A 25,841-nucleotide genomic window follows, 5' to 3' on the forward strand; every position below is an offset into this window, starting at 1 on the left:
ATCTGCAGCTTCATGTGCAGGAAGCATTGAGATTAACACCCTTCAATCTCAGCCTGGCAGTGAGTTTCTACCAGATGTTGCAGTACATTTAACAACTGATAATTTACAAAGCTTCATTGCTCACATAACTACCCTAGCTTTTACGACCCATGGTTTAGTACGCCAGTGTGACAAGTATTTCGTGGCTGTCCGTTTAATGGTGTACATGGAACAGTTTGTTAGGTGTTCACAGAACTACTGTTTGCATGAGACACGTAGTGCACATAAAGAGTGTAATGCATAAACATGCATTTCAAATGCAAACACTATGAGTAGTGTAGTCTGTGGTTTATTTAAATAGAAAATAAAACAAATACAAAAATAAAAACTACTAAGAATGTAATTGCATACACTAGTATATTTTTGGGATGATTTCCGAAAAGGACAGAACATTATTTAATGTACTAAAGACATTAGCCAAAATGGTTTGTCTACTTTCCAATTCCATTAGAGCCACCTTCAGAAGCAGGGTTTTCAAAGTCAAGTTTTCTGAGCTTTTAAAATGTGTCTGTTAAGCTCAGCAGCATGTGCTAAGTGCTAATGTATGAATAATAAAAATGTTTCTTTAATGGCACAAGCTCACAAGTCACTTTGCAAATGCACACATTGAGATTCGTTAGCTAATGTTATTGTAAAGTTTAACTGTAATGTGTTAAAAAAAAAAAAAAAAAAAACACATCTATTCTTAATATCCCCAGTGTATTCTGCTTAGTCAGGAATTATTTATCTCAGTGACTGCAAACTGGTCCTTTTAAACTATTGTAACTAGGGCAAATGTAATATTTAAAAAACATGCTGCAGAAGATGCAGAAGTCTATGCAGATATAAAACATTTATACCTACTTGAGATTGTGGACACACAACTGTCAAAAATGGTTAGTGTTTGAGGGTGTTTGTTTATACCTTCAGAAACTGTACAAAAAACAACCAACCAAAAAAAACAACAACACCACAAACATATTTGCAGAAAAATTGTTTTATGTATGCAGGGAATTCTCCTTCTGATGAATCTGAAGAACGAGAAAAGGAACCCAAGACCCTCACTTTCCCAGCATATATTGCCAGCTTATTCGATTCGGGTGCTAAGCGAATGACGGCAGGTGTCCGGATGGACTGTGGAAGTCAGGGTCAGTGCCCCTCGTCCTGTCACCTGTGCCACGTGAGCCCTGGGACAGGACGCTCCATGGAGCCAGTGCTGCTCCAGATCACTAAGGCAGCACCTCTGTATGAGCTGGTCTCCAACAACGAAACCCAGAGGGTAAGGAAGTACAGTAAGAACCTTCTTATACTGGCTATAGGTTACTTATACGATTGAATGCAAGCTAGTACAACTGTAAAATGCCAAACAGTGCATTGGAAACAATTGCTAATAAAAAGTAAAAATACATGATTCAGTTCCCAATGTATTTATTGCAGGCACTGCAGAAAGCCATGATGAGCATGCTGTGGTGCTCAGGAAGTGGTGATGTCATCAATGATTGGTGCAGGTGTGACTCCAGTGCTTTCGGAGCAGACGGACTTCCTACCTGTGCAGCCCTTCCACACCCTGTGTATGTAACGTCATGTGTTGAAGCGTCCTTGTTTGTGTCTTTAAGGTGTAACTATAGTTAATGAATGTAATTTAATTGTGTTGATTTTAGATTGCTATTTTGTTTGCATATACATGCACTTTTATATCTGCTCCAGTGGGTGCCCTTCAAAACAAGAAAAACATATCATTGCTAATGTGGTTTGACCCATTACTGATTACCCCCAGTGACATTCAGGTTCAATGCAGAAAATTAACATTGCTGTAGCGTACAAACATCTTCTTATTTAAATATGATTTACAACATGTAAAAATTAATAACATAAATAAATGTATTTCAATATTTTATATAAGCTGTCGGAAGGTTTACGTGCAGTGCAGTTTTTTTTCACATTACTGTCATGGTATTTTTTTTAGTGATAAAAGATGGACTCCATTTGATAAAGCTGGTTTACATGTAGCTTAGAATGTAATTTGACAAGGCCCCCAGTGTACCTTTCAGCAGCATTATCCTCCATGACAGCAGGAGCCCAAAAGTCTTTACAGCTATGACCAAAAGTTTTGCATCACCTACAATTTTAGGATTCAGACATAAAAAAAAAACAAAAAAAACTATATCATCATCATTTATATCAGGGGTTCTCAACCGGGAGTCCGCGTCCCCTTAAGGGGGCCTTGAGGAGGTTTCAAGGGATCCTCCAAAAATAAACCAGAGAATGTGTTATTTTCCCAACATGCTTATGACATAAAGACGTGCCCAAATTAACGCATGCGCAGGTAACACGTTCTCAGATTATGTATGGTGTAATAGGGCTATTTCAGCAGGAGCACGAAAGATTACAAAGCAGAGGAAAAAATCACTGGAAACACACACAATAAATACCTGATATGGATACAATTCGACCATCAGCATCAAAACAACAAAACCCACAGAATGATGATAAAGAACTTCCTTCAACAAGTTCAACCGTAAGGGCTGAAGAACAGCGAGGAGGTGGTGTTGTGAGTAAAAAACATAAAGCCATTATTAACCCTGCATAATTAAGGAAATACAAAGACAGCTACTTGAATTTCAAGTTTTATTTGTAATGGAAGTGGAGATATACCTCAACCGCAGTGTGTAATTTGTGCACAGGTACTGTCCACTGAATGTTTGAAACCCTTCAAATTACAGAGACGTTGAATTACCAATCATGAAATACAAACAAGCAACATTCATTTTTTGAGCGAAAGGCTAAGGAACTGCTTGGTACTAAAGCCGTAATGAAATCCACAACTACCACGGATAAAAAGCTTGTAGTGTCATTGTACATAGTGGTGCAGAAAATTGCTGAAGCAAAAAAAATCGCATATGATTGCTGAGGAGTTGATAATGCCGTGTGCCACTGAAATTGTAAAGGAAATGTTTGGAGAGCAGAATGCCAAGGAACTGGCAAAAATACCAATGTCAAATGACACTGTCAAACGACGGATTGCTTTTATGTCAGAATACATAGTTTCACAGTGCATTGATCAGCTGCATGACAATGATTTTGCTATACAACTCGATGAATCCACAGACATTTCTAAAATGTCCCATTTACTCGCCTATGTTCGGTATGTGTGGAATAAGGGAATACAGGATGACTTTTTGTTGTGCAAGGAGCTCAAGACAACAACAGTCAGACATTTTCAAACTGTTAGATGATTTTATGACTTCAGCAGAAATCAGCTGGACTAATTGCACTGATGGAGCGGCAGCAATGACTGCAAAGCATTCTGGTGTTGTGCAAAAAATAAAAGCGGTTGCACTTTGCGGTATTTGGACACATTCCTTTTACAGAGAGGCCCTTGCTGCTAAAGATATTGAACCAGGTCTTCACAGTGTTCTGAACACAGCGGTAACACAGAACCAGGCTTTGTATTCCATGCTGTCGATGCGATCGAGTCAAACACTTTCAATCATAACATATGTGAAGTGATACACTTTTTATTTTGCTGTACCATAAAACCACCAATGGAATTTCTTAAAGACTTGATATAAATTCGATTTATAAATCAAAGTTACTATATAAAGAACATCAAATATGTAGTAGGCTACACGCTGGAGCACCTCACTTCTGATCCAAGTACTGAAAAAAACAGTGTATGTTTATTGATTAACCATGGCTCTGTCTCCACATTTCTAAAACTCACTAAAAAAAGTATAATTTATTAATTATTTATTGTTGTCATGTTTCCAGGTTAAAGTTATCTCATGCCTATGAACCAAGCAGCTCATTGGTTGTCTTGGAATGGGATCACACAGAACCACCAATTGGGGTGAAGATTGTTGACTACCTCATCAGCCAGGAGAAGGTGAAGGAGAGGACAGATCATTCGAAGGTGGAGACAGGTAACCTTGTCAATATCTTTAAAAAGCAGCCGGTGGTGGGGATCACATAGTACTTCCATATATATAAATTCGACAGAATTCTATTGTGCTCCCCACGGACGGAAAGGACTGCGGCACTGCGCAAACTGACACGGAAGTCGTTTAGTCCACATATCATCTAATGCTGGTTTAGAATCGAGGGAAATTATGCCGGTTACCAGCATCGGTGTGAAAACAGCCTCAGAAATTATTGGTCAGCTTCTCTTGAAGACCGCAAAGCCTGAAAAAAAAACACTCGGAAGCCCCTCCCTCAAGTGCCAGTGCAGTGCAGTGTTTGGCTGTTCATGAATCCTCCCTCAGATGTGGGAAATCAGTCTGCTTTCAATTCACAAATGTCATTTAATCTTGAAAATGTTACTATAAATGGCAATGTTCAATGTAATGTTATGGCAAATAAAAAAAGTACAAAATATATGTTAGAATCAAGTCAGTCTTCAGGGACTTCAGGGACTAGAATTGTCTTACCGCACACCCTGTCGTGGGTTATTTCTTACACACACACACACACACATATATATATATATATAATTATGCTGTTTGTTCCTTTGCTGATGCACTGTGTTTCAGTGAATGTCAGGCCCACACACATAACTTTGCAGTGCATTAAAATGTGCAAAAGATGTTGTTGTTGCAACCTGAATCACTCCTGTTTTAGGGTGTTGTTGTTTAAACATTGATCCTAATGAGCTTTCGTTGTGATTGTTCTTTTTTTAGTAAACAGAATGTCAGTTTTCCCACATATCAGTGCCCTTTAGGTACATTGTATTTTTGTTATAAGTATTATAACAGTTTACCGTCACTTATTTCCTAGAGAGAGAGAGAGAGAGAGAGGCTTTAATGGTTGCCCATTTACATAAAATATTTTGGTTTGTAAATGACAGACCTAATCCTGCTACATTGTTTCAAAGTGTCAGAGGAGCTGAGCTCAAGGAGGCTTGAGGAACCTCTGATGTCCTTGCTCGTTTTTCATCATCTGCATCATTTAATGAGCTGTTGGCACAGACTGCGTGTGCTATCATATTAACTGTGCTTTCTCATTTGTGTCGCTGGCCCCATTCATTCGTAACAGAGATTCTTAGATGTCTTTAAATTAGTTACAGTTAATGGGGGTGGAAGCTAGGGCTCCTCTCCTCCTTTTTTTCTCCTGTCTATCAAAGCTATCTGCCTATTTAAACCACGTCACAATCTTTTTTCTCTCTCTTGCATTTTGCTTTTTGCCCGTGTAGAGAGAGAGAGAGAGAGAGAGAGAGAAAGACAGAAAGAATATTAAATTAATTATTGTGAATGAAACCTTGCCTGTCTGACTTGCCTGATTCCAATTTCGACTTCTGACTTTTTTTGTACGACTTCCCGATTTAGTTTTCACCTAGTTCCAGCACGACTACCTTATTTCATTAACGAACCAAGACCGGACCCGACACCGAACATGGATTTACCTAACTCATCTTCTTCCGAATCCGGGCATTCACGGAACATTTCGATATCTGCCGCGCCATCCTGCTCCTTTGTTGCAACCCCTGACCCAGAGCTTTCCTAGTCGCGTCGCTCAAGGAAACGCCGTCAGAACCCCAACACGAGCGAATTTTCTTCAAAGACTGGCCGATATCCAAACTGCTCAAAGCCCTTTTCGACAAGGGAATCCATATTCCATCTGCTTCTAGTAGAATTGATCTTTTTCATTTGCTCTGTCAGTCTCTTTCAGCTGAGCCGGTTTTTCCACCTCGCTCTGCCTAGTCTTGCTCTACAACTCAAGCTGCTACCTCTGCTCACGTCATCACTCTAGCTCTGCCCGAAGCCTCAGAGTCGGGTCATCAGCTGCCAGCAGCCAAAACAGCCATGTCAGAACTGCACTCAAAAATCTTCCAAGACATTAAAGAATTTATGCAACCTCTTGCAGATGCTTTATCAGCCATAAACACCCGTTTGGACGGCATAGACAGCAGATTCCCTTCAACAGGAACATTAGCCGTCACTGCAGTTTTTCTGTATCCACCTCTCCTTCCTCCTAAGAGGGGTTTTTTCCTCTCCTCTGAGCGGAGGGTTGCACATAGCCTGTCTTACTAACCATCTCTCTCTTTGTCCTTGTTTGTCCTTCTTCTCTGATTTTTGTTTACGCATTGGCACGCAGTCTTGTTTGTATTCACAGATGCGGTCCTTGCGGGGAGCTGGTGGTCCATCGTTTTGGGGGTTAGTGAGTCTCACTTCCCCGGCCTCGAGTCAGCAGCAGCTACTCGTGCCTTCCTTAAAAGGGGGGTCCTCGCCGCAGCGAGTCAGAGGGGACCACCGGCCACGCTGTTCTTTCGCAGATCATGCGCTTTTTCTTGTCTCACCCAGAGACTCTGCTGTTTCTCTCTCACTGTACCAGTAAGAGCTGTAGTCATCTACAATCCTTAAATACTAAAGTCCAAATACTAACACACTCTATCTTTCAGATACCCCTGCAGGCGCACTCCAGTGCCTGGCCTTGGAGGACTTGCCTCACCTCTTTGAGGGCGGCTCCTGGAGACAGGGATTCTCTTTCCTTCCTTCTTTCCAGGTTATGAACCTTTCCGTCCTCTGGGGGCATTGCCCGGTCCATGAAGCAGTGCCTCCAAGAATTCTCCGCAGAAACAGAGGATTTGTATGTTTTTCAGGGGGTCCCGGGGCCCACAGGCCACTAACAGTTCAAAAACAAGCACTCCTGGCCCGCAGGCCATCATCATTGCCTCGAGGCTAGGCCTCTAAACACTAACCCATATTCTTAAAGCAGCCCTGGCTCCTGCCCGTGAACTTTAGGCTGCTCATAAAAGCTGTACCTTGTTATAACTAATTCTAGGTTAGACTTGGAGGGTGCAAAATGTTCCAGCTTCTGGGAAAGTTTATTTGACATCAATATACATTGGAGACTCGCCTTTTCAAAATGTACAGAAAGGGTTTTTAAAATGTGCATATACTGAGTAGACACTGTAGATTGAAATAGGCTGATAGAAAGATGCTGGTGAAAACAGCATATCGCTCTTTAAGCAGTGGAATTTTTAACGTTATCCTTCACATTTATTTTTCTTTTAATGTAAAGCTGATGAATTAATCAAATGTATTAATAACGTATTACCAATACAGAACAGTTCTCTATGCAGGGCTTAGCACAAGGATTTTTGCCGCCTTAGGCAAACGATGGCCAAGTCGCCATTTTTCGCACTGCAGATCCACAGCAATGCCACCAGACCTCCCGGTCACAGTCGGCTGTGACATAGTCTGGATTCGAACCTGCAATCTCCAGGCTATAGGGCACATCCTGCACTCCGCGCGGAGCGCCTTTACTGGATGCGTCACTCGGGAGCCCCCACAAAACGTCTACATTCTAGTGGCAGTACACACAACGCAGCTTTATAAAAAGAAACTTCACGTCAGGCAATGGAGTGTGCTGTCTCATAGTGATGAACAGCTGTTAGATCTCCTGAAAGCAGCAACAGTGTGAATGATGATGCAGTAAATATATATATATATATATATATATATATATATATATATATATATATATATATATATATATATTTTTATATGCAAATGTGCCTTTTGTTTGCCATTCCCCCCTAAAATTTTGGAATCCCCCCATTGGCTGCAGCAGAGGGAGAAATACCCCAGCACACAAAAATTAAATTCAAGCCCTGGACTCGTATCCAATACTCGCAGAGTTGGTGCACTGATTACACCAATGTTAATAGATCAGTGCAAAGTATCATAATTAATAATTAATCCTCCTGACTGATTACTTATGCACTAATCTAGGACATAATGTGATTCAGGCACACAAATTGACATCATACCCTGGGTCCCAGATGTTGAAGCTGACTGATTCGGAAGTGTGGTTGCATTCATCTTGGCCCAGGCAGGTTCTCTATGAAAACAAACAGCTGCCAGGCCCAGGCTGTTGTGAGCACTTTAATGCCCTGTAACGGCAGGGTTTATTTAGGGGTCAGTGGGACATGACATCCAATGTATAAACAGATAAGTCACACCATGTGCTGGGCACTGGTCTCTTCAGTGCTGTTCCTACAGTATGGCTCAGAAACATGACATGAGTTTGGTGGGGTTCCCAGAACACAGCAGAAGCACCCAAAGATGCCCATTGAAGAACAAATGTACTGTGTAATTCTTCAAGACTTTTTAAGAGACTGGAAAAAATGCATTCCCAGGTTTTTGTGAGCGATCTCATTCCAACGGCAGTTAATGGCAGGTGCCGGTTGCGGTAGGGAGAACCCCCTTAGGTTTTAACTGGTTTTAGTGGAACAGCTGGTTCCTGTTAAATAAATGAGGTCAGTTTTAAAAATGACACCTATAAAGCAAAAACATGTATTGTAAAGTTTTTGACAATTACAAAGGATTTTCTGTTGATTAAATATAATAGTTAAAAAAATAAATAAAACCGAATCAAGCATGTTTGACATAGATCTGGATCATGGTAGCAAACAGTTACATATATTGAGAGCTAAATTCCCCAGATTGTAAAAATCAAAGGGGGCACACTGATAAAGTAGTTTGAAAATAACTTACTGCATTTTAGTAACAGCAATAGCGGCCGGTTGAATATCTACCTTGAAAAAGAAAAACGAAGGAAGAAAACACAAGAGTCTACATAAAGCGCAAAATGACAGAAAGTTATAGAGTCCCTTTAGATAATTTTTATTTTGGCTTTAATTAAAAAAAAAAAAGTGTATCATTGTAGTTATTATAGTTTTATCTTGAGGTTAATGTTTTTGATGGTGTAAACATTTTAAATGGCACACATAATTATGCTAAGATGGGAAGTAAATGGTAACGTGATAAACATTTACAGTGGAGACTATTATTTTATTTATAATGACTTTGCCAAATAGAAAGCTAATACGAGTGTATTCAGAGACATGTAATTAAGTTTTAAGAATGAAGCCTACTGTTTGGTATTCTATCTTAAAACAGCAGCGTGTCAGTCCCAGAGTGTTGTGAAAAATTATATATTAAATAAATGGGAAAAAAGAAAAGTGTTAATCACATTATTCTGCCTTTTATTGCAACTGTGGTACCATTCAGTCAAGTGAAAATTACAAAGAGTACTTTAACTGAAACCAAAGGGGTACTGTTTAAAAAAAAAGGTTTAACAAAACCCCTGTCCTATCACAAAAATATTTTATCAATATCAAGCATATGGTAGCGGTTATCAGAAACACGAATAGGAGAAATCAAAATGATATCAGGAATCGTGATTGGGAACTGTGATGAATTGAAACATTGAGTTTCAATTCATTCTAGTTTGAGCTACCAGTTTTATGTGTGTTCATTGCAAATTGATTGCTCTTTAAGAATGTATTTTAAGATATTATTTTGAAATGTTGAACAATTAATATACAGTGATGTCCATAAGTATTAAGGTCCTCTACTCAATACTTATGGGCTTTGTTAAAATGTTAAAGTTTCTCGTTCAAATTCTGGTACAAGATTCTGTAGTCTAACATGATGCTCTGGCTAAATGCTCCTTGCTTTGGGTACTTCCTATTGCTAGAGAATCAAGTAGAACATGTAGAACAGATAGCACTGAGGTTTTACGGTAGCTTATCAAGTTTAAGGCATCAAGCCAAGAAATCTGTGCATTGTAACATCTCAAAAAACGTTGCATATTTTATCCCTATTATTTTCCTGTCTGAAATCTTGTTATAATCTAAATACAGCAGTTTTTTTTTCAATTTTATTCAGCTATTTTTAACACATTTTGGTTTTTATTGGGTTACTATAACAAAAAAAAAAAGTCTCCCTTGCCTAGATATAACACTTTGGACTAATGTTTAGACAACCACGAGCAATGGAAAGGAAGAAAGAAAAATGTTTATTTTACAAATGCAATACATCAGTGTTCTGGCACTGCCGGGCAGGTAGATATGAAAAGTGAAACGTTGCCAAGACTTAAGGATTTACATTTGGGAGAATCTTGCTGCTTCGTTTACCCCACTGTGTCGCTTCACAGCACTTATTATTGTATTTAAGAAAACTCGACAGCAGGGATAAGAATAATTTGAAGCAAATAATATGCACTAAATAGGAAAATGTTAAAACAGTTAAGCAGGCATAATATGTAGTGGCTTGAATCAATATTATAATATGTAGTGGCTTGAATCAATGTTATATATACAGAGTTTCACAAATGTGTTACCCTATCAACTGATGGGAAAAAAAAACATTGGAGCTGTATGAGACCTCCTATAAATATTACAAAAAAACAAGATGTGGAAAAATCTGTTGTATTTTTCAGTTAAACTTTCTGAACTGTAACAGAACTTGTAGATGCTATTCATTTTAAAGACAAAGTACAAGCAAGTTTTGAGGCACAAGATAATGTATGTCCCTACAGTTAAAACTATATTTGGAGAATGTAAATGACCTGGGTCTACTGGGGTTGCTTTGTATTATTATTATTATTATTATTATTATTATTATTATTATTATTATTATTATTATTATTTAATTATAGTAGTGGGCACTATTCAAAGTGATTTACAATTAAACAAAACCATTATTTTGGGATAAAACAGATAGGACTGCAAGCTCCTGAGTTGCTTCTGGTAAAGCTGTGGAACTCTTTGATGACCTGCTCCCTCTTATAACCATGGAGTGACTCTATTTGAAATCATGAATAATTAACACGGTTTATAAACACTCAAGGTTGTTTCAACCAATCAGAAAACAGATAGCCATTCATTTATTATGCAGCAATAGCATAAATCCAGCCCAATCACAAATATTAGGGTACATACACTCAGCCTTGTAGTTTTGCTGATAAATTTGTAATTAAAGCCATGCATTTTTCCTACAAGAAGCTTCCATCACAAGTGAATTAGATGCAGTATGTGTCATAGTATAGTGCAAGTACCTTTCAAACCAAGTAGGCTACTGTACCTGCTCTGAGCTCACAACATCTGTCCTTGGTAATATCGCAGTAATAAAAGGAACCGTTATATTTAATATCTAAAGCACTGCATTTAAACCAAAAAAAATAAGCAAATGGCACCTCCTGGTAACCTCAGGAATAATTACAGTTGGCCAGCGCAAACACTTGCTTTCAGTGTTCACTAATAATAATGGCCATGTGTAAATACTCCCTCGGTAGCTACGGCAGCTCTTTGACTATTCCATAAACATTCCCTTAAGTAAGTCATTTAATGTATTATCTGCTTGCCAAAAAAGGGTATAGTCAACGATGCATTTTCACCTTGTCATGTATGGTAACTACCAACATTTGTTTTTTCAGCTGGCATTCTTCAAAAAAGCAAAAAATAAATAATTCACGCACACGAAGGGAGGTTTAATAGCAGAAATTGCCATAATGACGACGGTTTTCTTGGATTTTCCATTTGCACGCAAATCAAGACCAGTTCTGTTAAGAAATACAATGTGCCATTATGCAATGTACACTTCTTATTGTGTAAAATATAGCGTTAAGGTAACAGCATTTTTTTATTAGGAGTTTTAAATATTACCTTGCTCCAGTATTTCCATTATAATATAATGCTTTCACAGTCCTCTGTTTAAAACTCGTCTCTTGCATCCTTCCATTTAACGCTCATTAGGTAACTTCTTCCTTCAGTACCTGCAATCCTAACTGGTTCTGAAAGAGTTCAAATTGAAATAGTTTTGATCTTGATCTGCTACAGATGAAAATTAATTGGGCTGATTTAGGTCTCTTTCAAGTCCCAGTGTCAAAGAGAAAAATAGGTTTAGTAAATCTGGCTGATGCAGCTGATTTCTTAGAACCAATTTATTATTATAAACTAACTTCATGGACATTTAGTTTTGGTATGTACAAATTGTTGTTTTGGATTTCTTCCTATCTGTTTTGATTTATTCTTTCAGCTTGTTATTAAACCAGGAATGCTCCTATCAACATGTGTAGTTTAAGGCCTATTCAGACCGGATGCGATGCGACAAGTTTTGATACAAACTATTCATACTGCCTGTGATGCAACACTGGAGCGATACTGAAGCAATGCGAAAAGAAATAGGATTGGTGTCTATATTTGTGATTGTGTCACACGGCAGTTAGGGAACTGACCAATGTCCAATCAGGAGAGTCACCCATCACATTGTGCGTGCCTGTCGCCATTGGTGTGAAAGATAGTGTTGCAGCGAAAGTACCATTTTATCGCAGGACAAATCGCATCGTGTCCGTTGTGAATAGGCCTTTAGGGTTGTTTCAAATTAAACTAATGTGTAATGGACCGATCTGCATGTGTCTTCTATGTGAATTGTTTTCCCTGGTAAGATGAGAAGGTGAATAGGCTACCCTTAGTAGAGGTGCTGATTATAAATTAATGCCTTCCCCCCAAAAAGTATTGGGACAGTATTGAGACACCATGCATAGTAGTGCACATCTCAAATCTAGATCTCAGTTCACATTCCTGTAGATGTAGTTCTCTAGACTGCTCTACAGCAAGAAAAATGACTGGACCCAAAACAAACATGTCAAGCTGTGGATATTTTTTGTTTACATTTAGTCCATGGAAGATAATTATGACAAAAGCTCTCAAGGAACCCTATTTATTGTGCTTTTTTGGGTATACTGGGGAAGCCAGTATAACAGACAATTGAGGTCACCAGAATATCTTGATCTATGTGTACTCATAAAACTATTTTATTAGAAAGCCGCCAGATAACTCTGACATTTATAATTTTTATTAGTAAATGTGTGATTTTGATATATTCCATGACAAATCACCAATAAATCAAAACTCACTCAACTGAGACACAAACCAAGACAAAGCTGAACAATTACCAGGTCCAACTTCCATTGATGCTCCTCTCTGCTAATTTTACCGCCAAAATCAAAGATTAAACATTGGAAAAAGAAAGGAGATTGAACATTCTTTTTCTGTCTTCCAAGGTAGGTGGACAGATATTAACTCCACTCCCTCAAAGTTACAATTAGGATTTTATTTCCGTTACTGCTCTCAAAAAGGTAATATTTTCCATTTGGAGTTTAAGTCTGTTAATCATCTTTAGGTGAAGAGTGCCAAGAACTAACATAATACAAAATACAGACTATCTCTCATCTTTTGTTAGCATCAAGCAGGGCAATTCAAGACAGATGTTTTTTTTGTTGAGTCTATTCTTTTGAAACCTGCCAAGTGCACCATAACCTACAGTATACTTGCTATTGATTAAACAAAACTAGTCATATTCTCTGCAATTTGGGACAGGGAGGTAGTGTTTGTGATGAATTGGTGTGTTTCTGTTTATAAGTAAAAGAACATTTTTAAAAAAAAGATCAGCAGAGACCTAGACTACGCATTTACCTTTCCATGAAAGAGAAGACGGCTAACAACCATTTCTTTTGGGATATGCCTGGAACAGGTCAGGTATTTTATGCCAGAGCTACCGATAGGCCCCTCCGGGGGACGTCCTCGGTCCCGCCTACATAGGGAATACGTAGTCACTCTGCGGAGATCACCTTCTCTTTTGCATCGAACCTGTAAATGCAAGTGATGTGACCTCGCAAGGTTTGTTGGTCGTCTTCTCTTTCATGGAACCGGTGTTACATCCATTCCCTTTCAATTCAAAGACGACCAACAACCAATACTTTTGGGAAAGTATATCAAAGCAGTCGCGAGGGAGCGTGTGCAGAGACAGCAGATGAGGGAAGCCTCGTTACCGCCAAACTAATGTTTGTGGTACGAGGGTGCAACCTCAAGGACCCTTGTGCCTAAAGAAGGCATAGAGGGATCTACCAGATTAAGTCGGTAGAACCTGGTGAATGTATGCGGAGTAGCCCAGCTAGCCGCAGTTCAAATATCGGCCAATGAGGCTCCTCTAAAGAGGGCCCATGATGTAGCCACTCCTCTGGTAGAGTGTGCAGCCACCCTCCCAAGTGAGGGTAGGTCGGCATTGGTATATGCAGTCAGTCCTTTCACCATCAGACTGACACAGCGCTCTCGTCCTGTCCACATAACATCTCAATGCCCGAACTGGGCAAAGGGAATTCACCCTCCTACGACGAAAAAGGAGGCCGATGGAAAGCCTCTAGTTCCACTGATTGATTCAAGTGGAAAGCCGTAACCACGTTAAGGAGGAAAGCAGGGTTTGTGCGTAACGACACCCTGTTTCCATCAGCCTAAACACACCTACATGAGCTGTGGACTGACAGAGCCTATAGCTCACTAACCTGCTTAGCGGAGGTGATGACTAACAAAAAGGCTGTCTTCATAGAGAGATATTTCAACTCTATGGAATGTATAGGCTCAAACAAGGCCTTAGTGAGAGCCTCCAATACCACATCTAGACTCCACTCGGGGAGGACATGCTTTCTAGGAGAACGTAACCTCCAAGCGCCCTTTAGAAAATGGATCACTAGTATATGAGCACCTGGGGACACTGAGTCAGTGGGGACATGGCATCCATTCCCAAATGCGCTCTACCACCTGAGGGTGGAGTTGCTATTTTGACGGGTGAGGACCCTCCCTCGAGAGGAGGTCCACTGCCCAATTCACTACTCCAGGGTGGAGTAGCCCGGAGGAATAACAGATTCCTCTTAGCCCAGGTCCACAGCCGGAAGACTATGCAGTGCAACCCCGGGGACCGAAGCCCTCCCTGGCGGTTGACATACGCTACTACAGACATGTTGTCCGTGTAAATGCTGGAGAGCGAGGTGGACTGTTAGCAGTTCCAGCGCATTTATGTGCAGGGATGTCCAGTGACCCGACCAGGACCCGCGGACTCCTGTGCTTGTCCAGACCACACCCCATCCCGAGTTGGATGCGTCTGTCGTCACCACCTGATGGCTGTGGATTACTCCTATCCTTACGCCTTTGCGCAGGTGAGAGGCTTGCCTCCACTAGCGCAGGGCTTCCCAGCATACACGAGACACGGTCAGCCAACGGTGTCTGTTGCATTTGGGATGTAGCTGAAAGGCATTGAGCCATGCTTGAATCGGCCGCAGATGGAGTAACCTTAGCTGGAAGGCTGATGAAGCTGTGGCCATCAGACCCTTCTGGCACAACACCAATTGTACTGTGGATCCCTGTTGAAACAGGGTTGGACAGTTGTGAATGGCGGCCACTCTGTCATCCGACAGGTAGGCTTGCATTGTAAGTGATTCCAGCTGGAGACCCAGTAAACCGTACTTTGCACCAGTATTAATTGGGTTATGGCAACATTGAGGGTGAAACTCAGTCTCGCCAGATGCTCCGTCACGATCACCATGTGGGCCACTGCTCCTTCCTGCAACACTGCTGTGCGTACTTCAGTAAAGCTGGAGAAAGTCACTCCTCAGTTGCTCTAGGCAAGGTTTTCATTATACTAGAAAGAAGAAAATGTTACAGTTCACTCAATAAAGTGCAGAAACGTACTGTGTGTGTGATGGGCTTACTGTAGGTACTTTAGTCTGTAGGACTATCATGCCAGCTGTTTCAGCAATAAAAAAGGGATGAAGTTTTAGTCTCAACAGTATATATAAATTCAGTAATGTATGTTAGAACTATACCATAACTTTGATGCCAGCAGGACAGATGTTAATGTATATTGTGTAACAGGATGAAATATCTTTTACTGCCATAAACAAAACAAAACAAAAAGGTTGTTGAGACATTTAATAGTCTGGCCTCTGCATCTCCTTCACACTTTTCATCAGCAACATCAACTATTGTTTAATCAAAGAACACAATGTCCTCATCACCCTATCTGGAAATTCTGTAAAACTACCAAGCATTTTGAGAAAAAAATAAATAAATTCAGGGGGCTCAAAAATTCTTTGTTTTCGTGCCATAGTTTTTTTTTCTATCTGTCAGAAAGACAAAAGTAAGACCTCAATGAATGTTTCTAATTATGAGGAAAAAATACCTCTTGAATTGTCTTTGGTTTTCTTCAAGGTGAATAGATGATGGATCTGTGTGAGGGAGAATTAAATCAAGTTCTAACCAGTAAATGTGAGGCAATACTTTTTTTTCTATTAGAGCCAGCAGCTTTTTTCTACAGCAATGGCCAAAAGTGTTGCATCACCCTACAGAATGAACTATTTTTGCCTTATAAAGTCGAATGAAACCTGATGCACAAAATTACATACCGCTTTTCTAGTTTATCATATAGATAACAAAAAACTGACAAAAATTGAAAAATGTGACTTTTCGAAATCTAACATGAAATACTGTACTACTAGTATGGCTTCTGGTAGACTATTGCAATATCATTTTGTAGTTTCTGATTAGGTGATGTTAAATATAAGGTCTAAATTATATTCATATATACAGTGCTCCCTCACTATAAGGCTGTCTATTATAACGCGCCTCAGAAATAATGCTCCTACAGCATGTCCCATAATTCTCTATACTAGTGATTCATGCAATATTTCTACAGTAAATACAGTACCAGTGTTCAAACTTTAAACAACTTCTCAGTCTAACTTCCGTTTTGATACGGTATCTGAACTGAAGAAAAGCTACACTGGCACTTAATATAACACAGACATCTTATTCAGCATATGTTCTATAACTAAATAAATATTATGCCTATTATGTGGTTATCTTTCCTAATGTATTTACTTTTTTGTTGCGAGAGGAGCTGCGGCTTTCTCTGGGAGACAAGACGCTTCAGCTTCGCTTCAGTCCTGCTCTGGCAGCTGAACCTGGGGCAAGCCCATTCCCTCTTCCCCTCTCCCGACCTGCTCTCACACTTGATTTGCTTGTCTGTCGCTTTGAATTGAACTTCCGACCGCCATTTAACCAGGCTATTTACAGTTTAAAAACTGCTACTTAAAATGATCCATGAGTGGGAATGTTACCTTTTTTTTTGTTTGTTTGTTTTTTGTAAATAATTAGCATTGATTACATTGCTTTATGCATGGTTAATTCATGGAAAGTTAAATTTTTACTTCACTACATGTGCATTATAGAGAGGGAGTTATTTTATTTTATATTTTAGTCAGATGTGTGTTGATATGTGTCCCACGGGCCCCCCACCCCATCTCCCTCTTTGGTTATAACGCTCATACTGTGTGTCCCCCGAGACCCACGTAATAACGAGGGAGTGCTGTGTATGTAGTTCACTACAATTGCATATTATAGCAAACGGGTGTGATTAATCGATTAATTAATTATCCAAATGGACTGATTAAACGATTAAAAGAAAATGCAAAAATTAAAACCCCTTATATATATATATATATATTTATTATGTCTCAATCCTAATATTCCAGGTGATACAAAACTTTTGGCCACAGCTGTAGTTTTTACCTGTTTATGTCTCCTCAGAACCCACCAGTCTAGCTAATAATCTCCATAATAATTACTTTTACATTACACAATGCGTATGGAGAAATGACTACGTATATCAAAGTACTATTGAAAATAAAGCTTGACACAAATTATTTTACAATAGTGATATATCAGTGCTTGTATTTCTTGTCAATCTGGATGCGTTCATTTAGAGCTCAGCATTTCACTCTGGTCTAGGCAAAATGGTCTGTGCTCTGAGAAAAACAGTTTCTTCAGGGGACCTTTTTTGGTGCACCAAGAAATGACATCAGAGGAAAATAAATATATACAGCAAGTATGAGACTAAACATTTCATCCAGGAAAAGGTGAAACGTGCACAGACAAAGATAAACAAAACAAAAGTAAACTTTTATACCTGTCAATATTCACTTTAAATATAAAGATAGGTAAATACATGGTTTGGATTTAGTACTGATTCATCTCTCATTGTCCCACAAGGACCTAAACCCACCTCCAGCCCCCCCCCCCCCCCCCCCCCCCCCCCCCCCTTTCTCCCAGTGGTCCACGGCAGCAACTATACTATGGGACTATTCCAGAAATGCTTTCCCTCATTTATGTTTAATAGTGGACCACTTGGCAACCCTCCCCCCTTTTGCTTAACTCTCAGGGCATCAAGGGTAAAACAATTTAAATTGTTGCAGTTGCAGGGTATTGTCTGAAAGTAGTTGCCAAAACATTGATTAAAGCAAACTTCAACAAACGTGGTTCATAATAATCACTTCCTTTAGCGATGACGGGTGGGTTCCCTTCATCAAGATAGAAAGCTTCCAAACCAAAGTTATCCGGCTATTTCAAATTAGGGTGAGAGCCAGTCACACACCTGCGACAACAAGAATTTACTGGAGGACTTTTATTTTGCTGTTGCTTTTTTATGTCTACATTGCATCTCTGGTCTCTGTATAGAGAAGGCCACAACATCCACTAAGCACTGAGGCTTATTTTATATTAAAACAGAGCAGAAGCTTCTTACATTACTGAGCTAGTAAAAGGGCCAGAGCATTTGTGATTATGTGTATTTTTACTTATGTACCCACTTGCTCTGACACCAAATGCAATGGGGCTACAGTGATAGAAGCCACATGCACCAGATACTCTACACCACAAATGGCTGTTTGACACATAATAGTCTCCATATCACAGAGCCCAAATTTGAAGGAAAGGATTTTTTTTCAATTACTATTATAACAAGCGTTCAAACGATTATTCAGAGTAGATTCTGTGCAGTTGTATCCTGTTACTTTTGCCTTTACTTTTGCACTTGCCCATTTATCCATTCTAACCTGCAGTGAGCAAACATTGGTCATTAAAATGACTGTGTACATTATTATATTAAAGGGTGAGATGTACATTGGCAGCAGGGATTGAACACTGGACCTGACTTATTTATTTTAAAGATTTAATGGAGGAAAATATAGTTTAGTCCTCCTGCTGTGTTTCCAGTGAATCCCGTGTTTGAGAGGAAGTCAGTGTTCCGAGCAGTGCAATAATAGCAGCATTGTTACCGATACAATAAAATCAGGCATGTTTAGAACACACTGTTGCCATGGTAATGTTGATAAAAAAAATTTAAAAAAATACCTGATATGATTTTTACAGATTAAAAAAATATATATGTGTGAACATATTTAGTATTAATATTTACCATGTTGTACAATGTGTATTGTGTAAGGCAGTGGTTTTCACACAAAAAACATATATGCTCATTGTTAGCTGTTCTTTTTCGTGATGGCTGTAAGCCCTTGAAGGGTTTGGGACCTGGCTATGGTAACTCTAAGCCCCCTGTTCTACACTCTATAGACACCAAAGGCTGTCATGCATCCTACGGTTTTGCTCAAGTTAAACAAGTTAAACTTATCAAAATAAAACAATAATCAAACAATTTAATTAACTTCCTACGTTCAAAAAACAAAATTGTTTTTTGTTTCTACCCTACAATAGTTAACTCCTCAGCTTATTAAAGTAACACTTTTCCAAACCTAGAATGCTTAAGTAGCAATTAACTATTTTCCATTGGTCTTTCCAGGCGCTAGTCATCACAAACCTTTCTCTGTGTACGTGTCTGATTTTGAAGGGCAGTTTAAAGGTTGCCATGCCCAATCAGCACCTCATTCTGAGGGAGGTTGTGTCACATATATTTTTTTTCTGGTTCTACCTGCATGGGATACTAAAATCAGAAGCATGACGTTGTGTCCAGTGCCTGAGAAAAGGCCCTCTGGCTACATACATATCCTTTAGGCTATCCTTTAAAATGTTATGAGATGGATCCAATGTTTTAATGAGGGCAGGGGCTGTTTTATTTTTGTTTGATGACTGAAGTTTCTAGGGGCCTAATTGATGTTGTATATCAAAAATAGCCCATAAAAATGATTTAGTGTACTGCTTCTTCTGAAATACAGAAAACGAATGGAGCTGTGGACTTGAAAATACCTAGCTCAACACCTGGAGATGTTTAATATATATATGTTTAATATGAGATATTTAATGTGAAACAGAAAGCTTTAAAAAGTTACAACTTCATTTTTTGTATTTATTACTTGAATCCTTATATGTACCCAATGTACTGTATTACAGTGCCTGTACTATAGTATACTTAGGGCTTTTGATTTTTGATAAACCGATAAAACCTGATAAAACACCCATGATACAAAAAAAAAATTTAATCGGTGTATACCCAATAATCAAGGGAAAAACAGTTGAAATGGTTACTCAATTCACGTTGACCACCCCTTTCCCATAAAATAAAAAGTCCCTCCTTCCTGACTTGTATCTATCATCGATTTGTTCTGAATACTTTAAACCCACTACTGAGACTCTGCTTGCGAGATTTGAAATGAGATTACAATTAGGAATGGAGGCTTGTTTGCTGGATTTAAAGCTGTATTACAGTTAAGATACAGAGGATTTAAAAAAGAATTGCAAATTGTGGTGAAATGTAAAAAAAATGCATACACACAAAAACCCCAGAACAATGTGCCTGTGACCATAAGGATTTCATTGTGGAAGACAACAAAGGAAAGAAGGTACAACTTAAGTGTGCAAAGTACTGTCGCGTTACTACTATACATATTTTGACAGAAAAAAATTGCCAAGCATTTTGGAAAGTAACGGAAAACAATCATTTCATACGGTATATAAAAAGTGAAAGCCCCGAAAAAAACGATTTACATAAAACTCGAAAATAGCCAAAAATAAGCACAAAAAATGTAATTAATAAAAACAGAAAAACAGAAGTCCTAAGTATACTTAAGGAAGTCACTTGGTAACTCTGTGGTTTATAGGGAAGTGCTTCACAAAGGCCAATCTTCACATGGGCAGCCCAGTGGTGCCGGCCATTGGCTGACATTTACAATTTTTACTGATAATAGTAAAACAATTAATAATAACATTTTTTTTTCTACACAGAAGCCATGCTAAGTTTTGTGGATGATATCCTTTCTGGCACCAAGTCTCCCTGTGTGATGCTGGGGGGAATCCCAGACCAGCTGACCTCATCCATTAGGGTGATAATCCGTTGCTTGGAGCCTGACACAACCTACATGTAAGTCACCTGTTTAGCATTATTGAAAATAATTGCTGTTCAGTGGATTGATGTCTGCCTCTGTTGATGTGAGAAGCTCAGTGTCACTGTTGTATGTGTTTCAGGGAGCATCTAAAAAATGAGAGTGTATACATGACCTTTAATTGCACAGTATAAGCTATCAGCTGTCAGTGAAGACTGAAAAACAAGACACAATAGTAGTCTTGTTTTGGATGATCACTGGACCTGCCCTGGAGATTGGGGATTGAAAGGTCTGAGGTTGGGCAAGGGTCCAGGAAAGAAAACAATTAAAAGATACACAGTTGATGTCAAGAAATAAGTGAGTCCCATTGGTGAGGCAGAGAAAACAGGTTTACACATTAGAATGACACAGGCAAGAACCGTGTTGCTAACAGATACCGTGTTCACATAAACACAACGTTAGAAAAATCTGAAAATTATTGTAAAAATAAGAATTTTAAAGACCCACATTGGCCTTGGATTGTGAAACTGAGGTAGTTTCCCATTGGCATTGGGATTTGTCGGTTTCTGGTGTTTCACACTGGTCTCCTCAAAAATACTTTTTATTGTTGGGTTGGTTCAGGGAAGACAAAAGGTGATGGGATCAAGATGGATTTAAGGGAATCAAGACTAGATATTTGTCAAGTACCAATAGTTTCTTTTTTTGATTAAAACTCAAAACCCCAGAACATTTTTTAACTCCCATACATGATAGAAAATTGACTTTGTTTTAGACCCCTTCTACGTGTATAGTTATTGTTACTGTTGACTGCTGAAGGATTTCTGTCTAAAATGTAGGAAAGTATTGACTGTCCTGTTGATGTAAAATGAATCTAAGTGGAGGCTACAGGGGATCAAATGCTTGAAGAAAAGGTAACAGAGTGTGATGGGGTCTGACAAGCTTCCTCTGGCATGCCTCTCCGGCACTTGGCATTGATTGCACCATTAGCCGTCCCACAAACCCCCAACCTGCACACATATGCAGGCATTTATCTTATGGAAGGTTAATAAAAGTGAAGTCAGACTGGAAAGAGAACTGAGAGAAAATAAAACTGAACTGAAGACCCCTAAAATGCCTTTGATGTTGAGACCCTTTCCCATCTTTAGGTAACACTCCTTACCAGCACCACACACTCTCTCTTTATATGATATTGGCATGACACAACATTCTTACAGACAGGTTGTTCATCATAGCTTTCAGAACCTTTTGGTGCGTAGTTATTTACAGGCCCTTGCTGATGCAAAACACTCCAAAGACAAGATGCCCACTGTTTTACTGAGATTTAGAGGTCACAAGAAAGTTCATGAAATGTGTTGCCTTAATCCTAGGCTTTTTCAGAGTAAATGATGGTTTGTTCACCTTGGTTAACACAAAAAGGGACTTTATCTTAATTGTAAAAAAATGTTTTTGTGATCTTTATGTTGGCAATTCCATGTAGTCGTTGTTTTGGAGTTGTCCCCCAGATGGTGCTGTAATGCAACAGAACCCAATTTACTTTGGTTTGATTAATTCAAGGAAAACATAACCTGTATATAGTAGCACAGACTATGTTATACACAAATTAAAAATAGTATTGTCAAATATACTTTAGGGCACATACATTTTGTAGTAATAAAACATTATGTAGTATTTTTTTTATTCTGTCAAAAGGCTTTCTACAGTACCTGTGCAACCTGTATCTCGTTCTTATAAACATTGAGTTTAAACTACCTAAATATGCAAACAAGGAATGTAAGTGTAGATTTTCTAAAGTGTATTCTAAGTGTAGTTTGTAACTAATGTCTTAAACATTTTTTTCACCCCATTCTTATTTAGTTTAAAAAGAGCTCCACATTCACAGGGAGGCCATTAAGCGTCTCAGTTTGTTCTGTCACAGGTTTCGGCTCTGGGGAGTGGATAACACAGGTCGCAGGTCCAGGCCGAGTGAAGTGACAATCAAGACACCCTGTCCGGCAGTGGATGATGTGAAAGCACAAGGTAGGCCCTGGTGAACTCTGGAATGATGTGATGGACAACTCTGGCCAAAAGTTTAGCATCACCTGGAATTAGGATTTAAAGTTTTCTATTTTAAACGGTGGAAGAAATGGGAGAATTTTTTATTTAACAATTTTGTTTATGGTTCTTCTTAACAAACTCAGAAATAGCTGACAAGATCTACAACCTGTTTAATGGTTACACCAGTGGAAAGGAGCAACAGACAGCCTATAACACCCTGATGGACCTGGGCTCTCCCAGCTTGCACCGTGTCCTCTACCACTACAACCAGCGGTACGAGAGCTTTGGCGAGTTCACTTGGCGCTGCGAGGATGAGCTAGGGCCCAGGTAAACACATGCACACACACGCATGCACAACAAGCTTTTATGTACTGCATTGGCCACAAAAAAAAAATTGTTTTTCTTATTCCACATTGCTCTGCTGTGTATCCAAGATTTAAACAGAGCCAGACTGCCATTCCACCTCCTATTGCACTGCATAGACACATTCTGCTGTAGAAAACTAACATTAGCAATCCACAATTTCTTATTTAATATTTAATTAGATAAACCGGTTTAAGAATCTTGAAAATGGATTGTAAGTAAGAAATCCTTTGTGTTGTTCTAGCTTATTGAAATTAGTCAGAGCTACCAACAGCCTAGAATATAATGGTTTTATTTTCCTTTTGTTTGTTTTTTTAATTTGGAATTATTTTTTCCTCATTTTCTACCCAATTTTTGTTTTATTTCAACCCGGCTCACCGCTGCCACCCCCGCACTGACTCGGAGAGACGAAGACGGACACACGTGTCCTCTGAAACATGTGCCGTCAGCCGTCCGCTTCTTTTCACTCTGCAAGCCCGCTATGCAGCTAGCTCAGAGCTACAGTGTCGGAGGACCACACAACTCTGGGCAACTTATAGGCAGGCCCGCTGGCGCCCGGCCAGTCTACAGGGGTCGCTGGTGCACGAAGACACCCTTGCCGACCTAAGCCCTCCCCACCCGGGCGGTGCTCAGCCAATTGTGCGCCACTCCCTGGGAACTCACATTCATGGCCGGCAGTGGAATAGCCTGGACTCCAACCTGCGATCTCCATGCTATAGGGCGCATCCTGCACTCCACGCAGAGTACCTTTACTAGATGCGCAACTCGGGAGCCCCATAGTTCAGTGCATTTAACCTTTTGTCTCCTGGAAATCAATTCAGTCTACAGACAGACCAATTGGTTCACCCCAACTGTTTTGATTTTATTCAGGTGGTTGTCAGATAAACTACTTTTAATTTTTGCGATGTGAATCAGAAGTGACAGCTCATTGAATAACATGAACAGTGCTTACTTCATCCAGGACATCTCTTGCATGACATAACTGATACAAACCAGTTAAGGCAACATCAGTTGTCCAAAAAAAGTTTCAAGTAAATAAAAAACATTAAATAAAACAAATAGTTACTCCGTGCAATACAGTCTTTTCAAGGGCTATATTCCACTTAGGGCATAGTTTTCTTTTTTAATAATCTGGCTACAGCAATCAAACAAAAGGCTTAAAACTTTGGTGATATATTCTACATTCTACACTGGGTGGGATCTGTACAAGAGTACTTTGTATTGTACAAGCAGACTGTTAATATATGTATTCATTATCCACATTACTCTATCGAGTATGGTTCATGCAGTTTAATTATACTTTATTGTCAGCGGACACACCCTGTTGTGAATTTTATTTAGGCAGATCATTGACAGAGCCATTCAATATTAAGGAGCCCTATAGGACGCTAACAGCAACTGCTGTGTTGCCAGAGGAAAGCCATCTAAACGCTGCCATCTGTTGCCTACCATTTATTGTATGTAAACCATTGTCAAGAATCATTACTCCCATCAATTTTACATGTAATGCATTTTTTTTTTTCATCTAAGGCTTGAGACAGATCAAATAGCTCCAGCTGTACTACCAACAAAATGTTATGCCTACCATGCACTGCATACAATGTTATGCCTACCATGTAAGAGGTTTGATTTCTTCTTAAAAATAATTAATCTTCTTCAGCTAAAGTTAATCAAAAATAGTTTATTCAGGAATCAAAATGCAAAGAGGAACAAAGCAAATCAAAGGTGATACATCAGTGATCTCACACACAGTCTCAGTTGATGGTGTTCTGAGCTGGCATCAATGTAGATGTTATTTCAAAGATGTTGGCTTTTTTCTGAGTCAGCATGGCACAGAGATGTTAGTTTCTGAGTTGCCATTGGTGTAGATGTTAGTTTCTAAGTTGAGCTGACCTGACCTGACCTGACCAAAGAAATTACTTCGTACAGCACAGATATATAGCTAGCTTATGTAATTTCCTTGATCAAATTTGGTCTTATTTCCCTAGCATGAGACAAAGCACATTAAAAGTTCAATTTGCATTTCTTCTTAACTTTACCAATGTCCGCAGAAACCCAGATAACAAGAAGTTACATTTAAGAAAAATGATATGAGTTTTGCTCAATTCTCGCAGGCAGCAAAGCGCTATACCCACACATCACAAGGTCAAAAAATAAGACTGGTGATTGCAAACTGTTGATGTGCATCAGCTATTTGCAGCTTAAATTTTAGAGTTTATTAACCCTGCGTTGATTCAGAGCTTACATTAAACACAGGAAAATAACACAATGTTTACAGACAGTTTCAATGAGTTATTTACCATTTAAATGGGAAGCATAAGTAACAGGTTGTATAATGAAAAGGAACAAAGACTGATGAAATAATAAGAGCTTGTGCCATTTAACTGGAACAATGTGTACACTGCCCCACACAAGGTGTGTGCTTATCAGAAAAAGCCTACATGTTCCAATAGTGTGTTATTATGCATTCCATGACATTTACCTAAAGTTATAGCATGTCACTTTTAACAAAAGTAAATTGTTTTAAAACCAGTTTCAATTGGTTTGATTATGGTTTCTACAAAAAAACAAATGCAAAAGTATTATCATCTGTCCTGAGGCCACAGCAGCACTTGCTGAGTTATGAAAAGCCAGTTACTCCTTACAAGGCCAGGGCAACCCATAGGCAAGAGTTTAGAAATCCTTACATAATCCCC

At 39.1% G+C, this 25,841-nt stretch overlaps 1 protein-coding gene across 5 annotated transcripts in view; it reads left to right on the forward strand.

The window, feature by feature from the left end:
* Positions 1-25,841, forward strand: part of LOC117417311 (astrotactin-1-like) — a 192,444-nt gene that overhangs the window by 150,330 nt on the left and 16,273 nt on the right. For 4 of the 5 annotated variants that reach the window (XM_034029362.3, XM_059034897.1, XM_034029365.3 and 1 more), the window contains 6 exons: positions 1,029-1,297; positions 1,456-1,589; positions 3,790-3,941; positions 20,651-20,786; positions 22,664-22,764; positions 22,926-23,109. In XM_034029362.3, the coding sequence (XP_033885253.3) occupies positions 1,029-1,297; positions 1,456-1,589; positions 3,790-3,941; positions 20,651-20,786; positions 22,664-22,764; positions 22,926-23,109 (976 nt within the window). Of the gene's footprint in view, positions 1-1,028; positions 1,298-1,455; positions 1,590-3,789; positions 3,942-20,650; positions 20,787-22,663; positions 22,765-22,925; positions 23,114-25,841 lie in introns of those variants that run through there. The other variant, XM_059034896.1, reaches the window with a different exon arrangement.

This window comes from Acipenser ruthenus, chromosome 12, assembly GCF_902713425.1.
Source record: "Acipenser ruthenus chromosome 12, fAciRut3.2 maternal haplotype, whole genome shotgun sequence".
NCBI classification, from domain to species: domain Eukaryota; kingdom Metazoa; phylum Chordata; class Actinopteri; order Acipenseriformes; family Acipenseridae; genus Acipenser; species Acipenser ruthenus.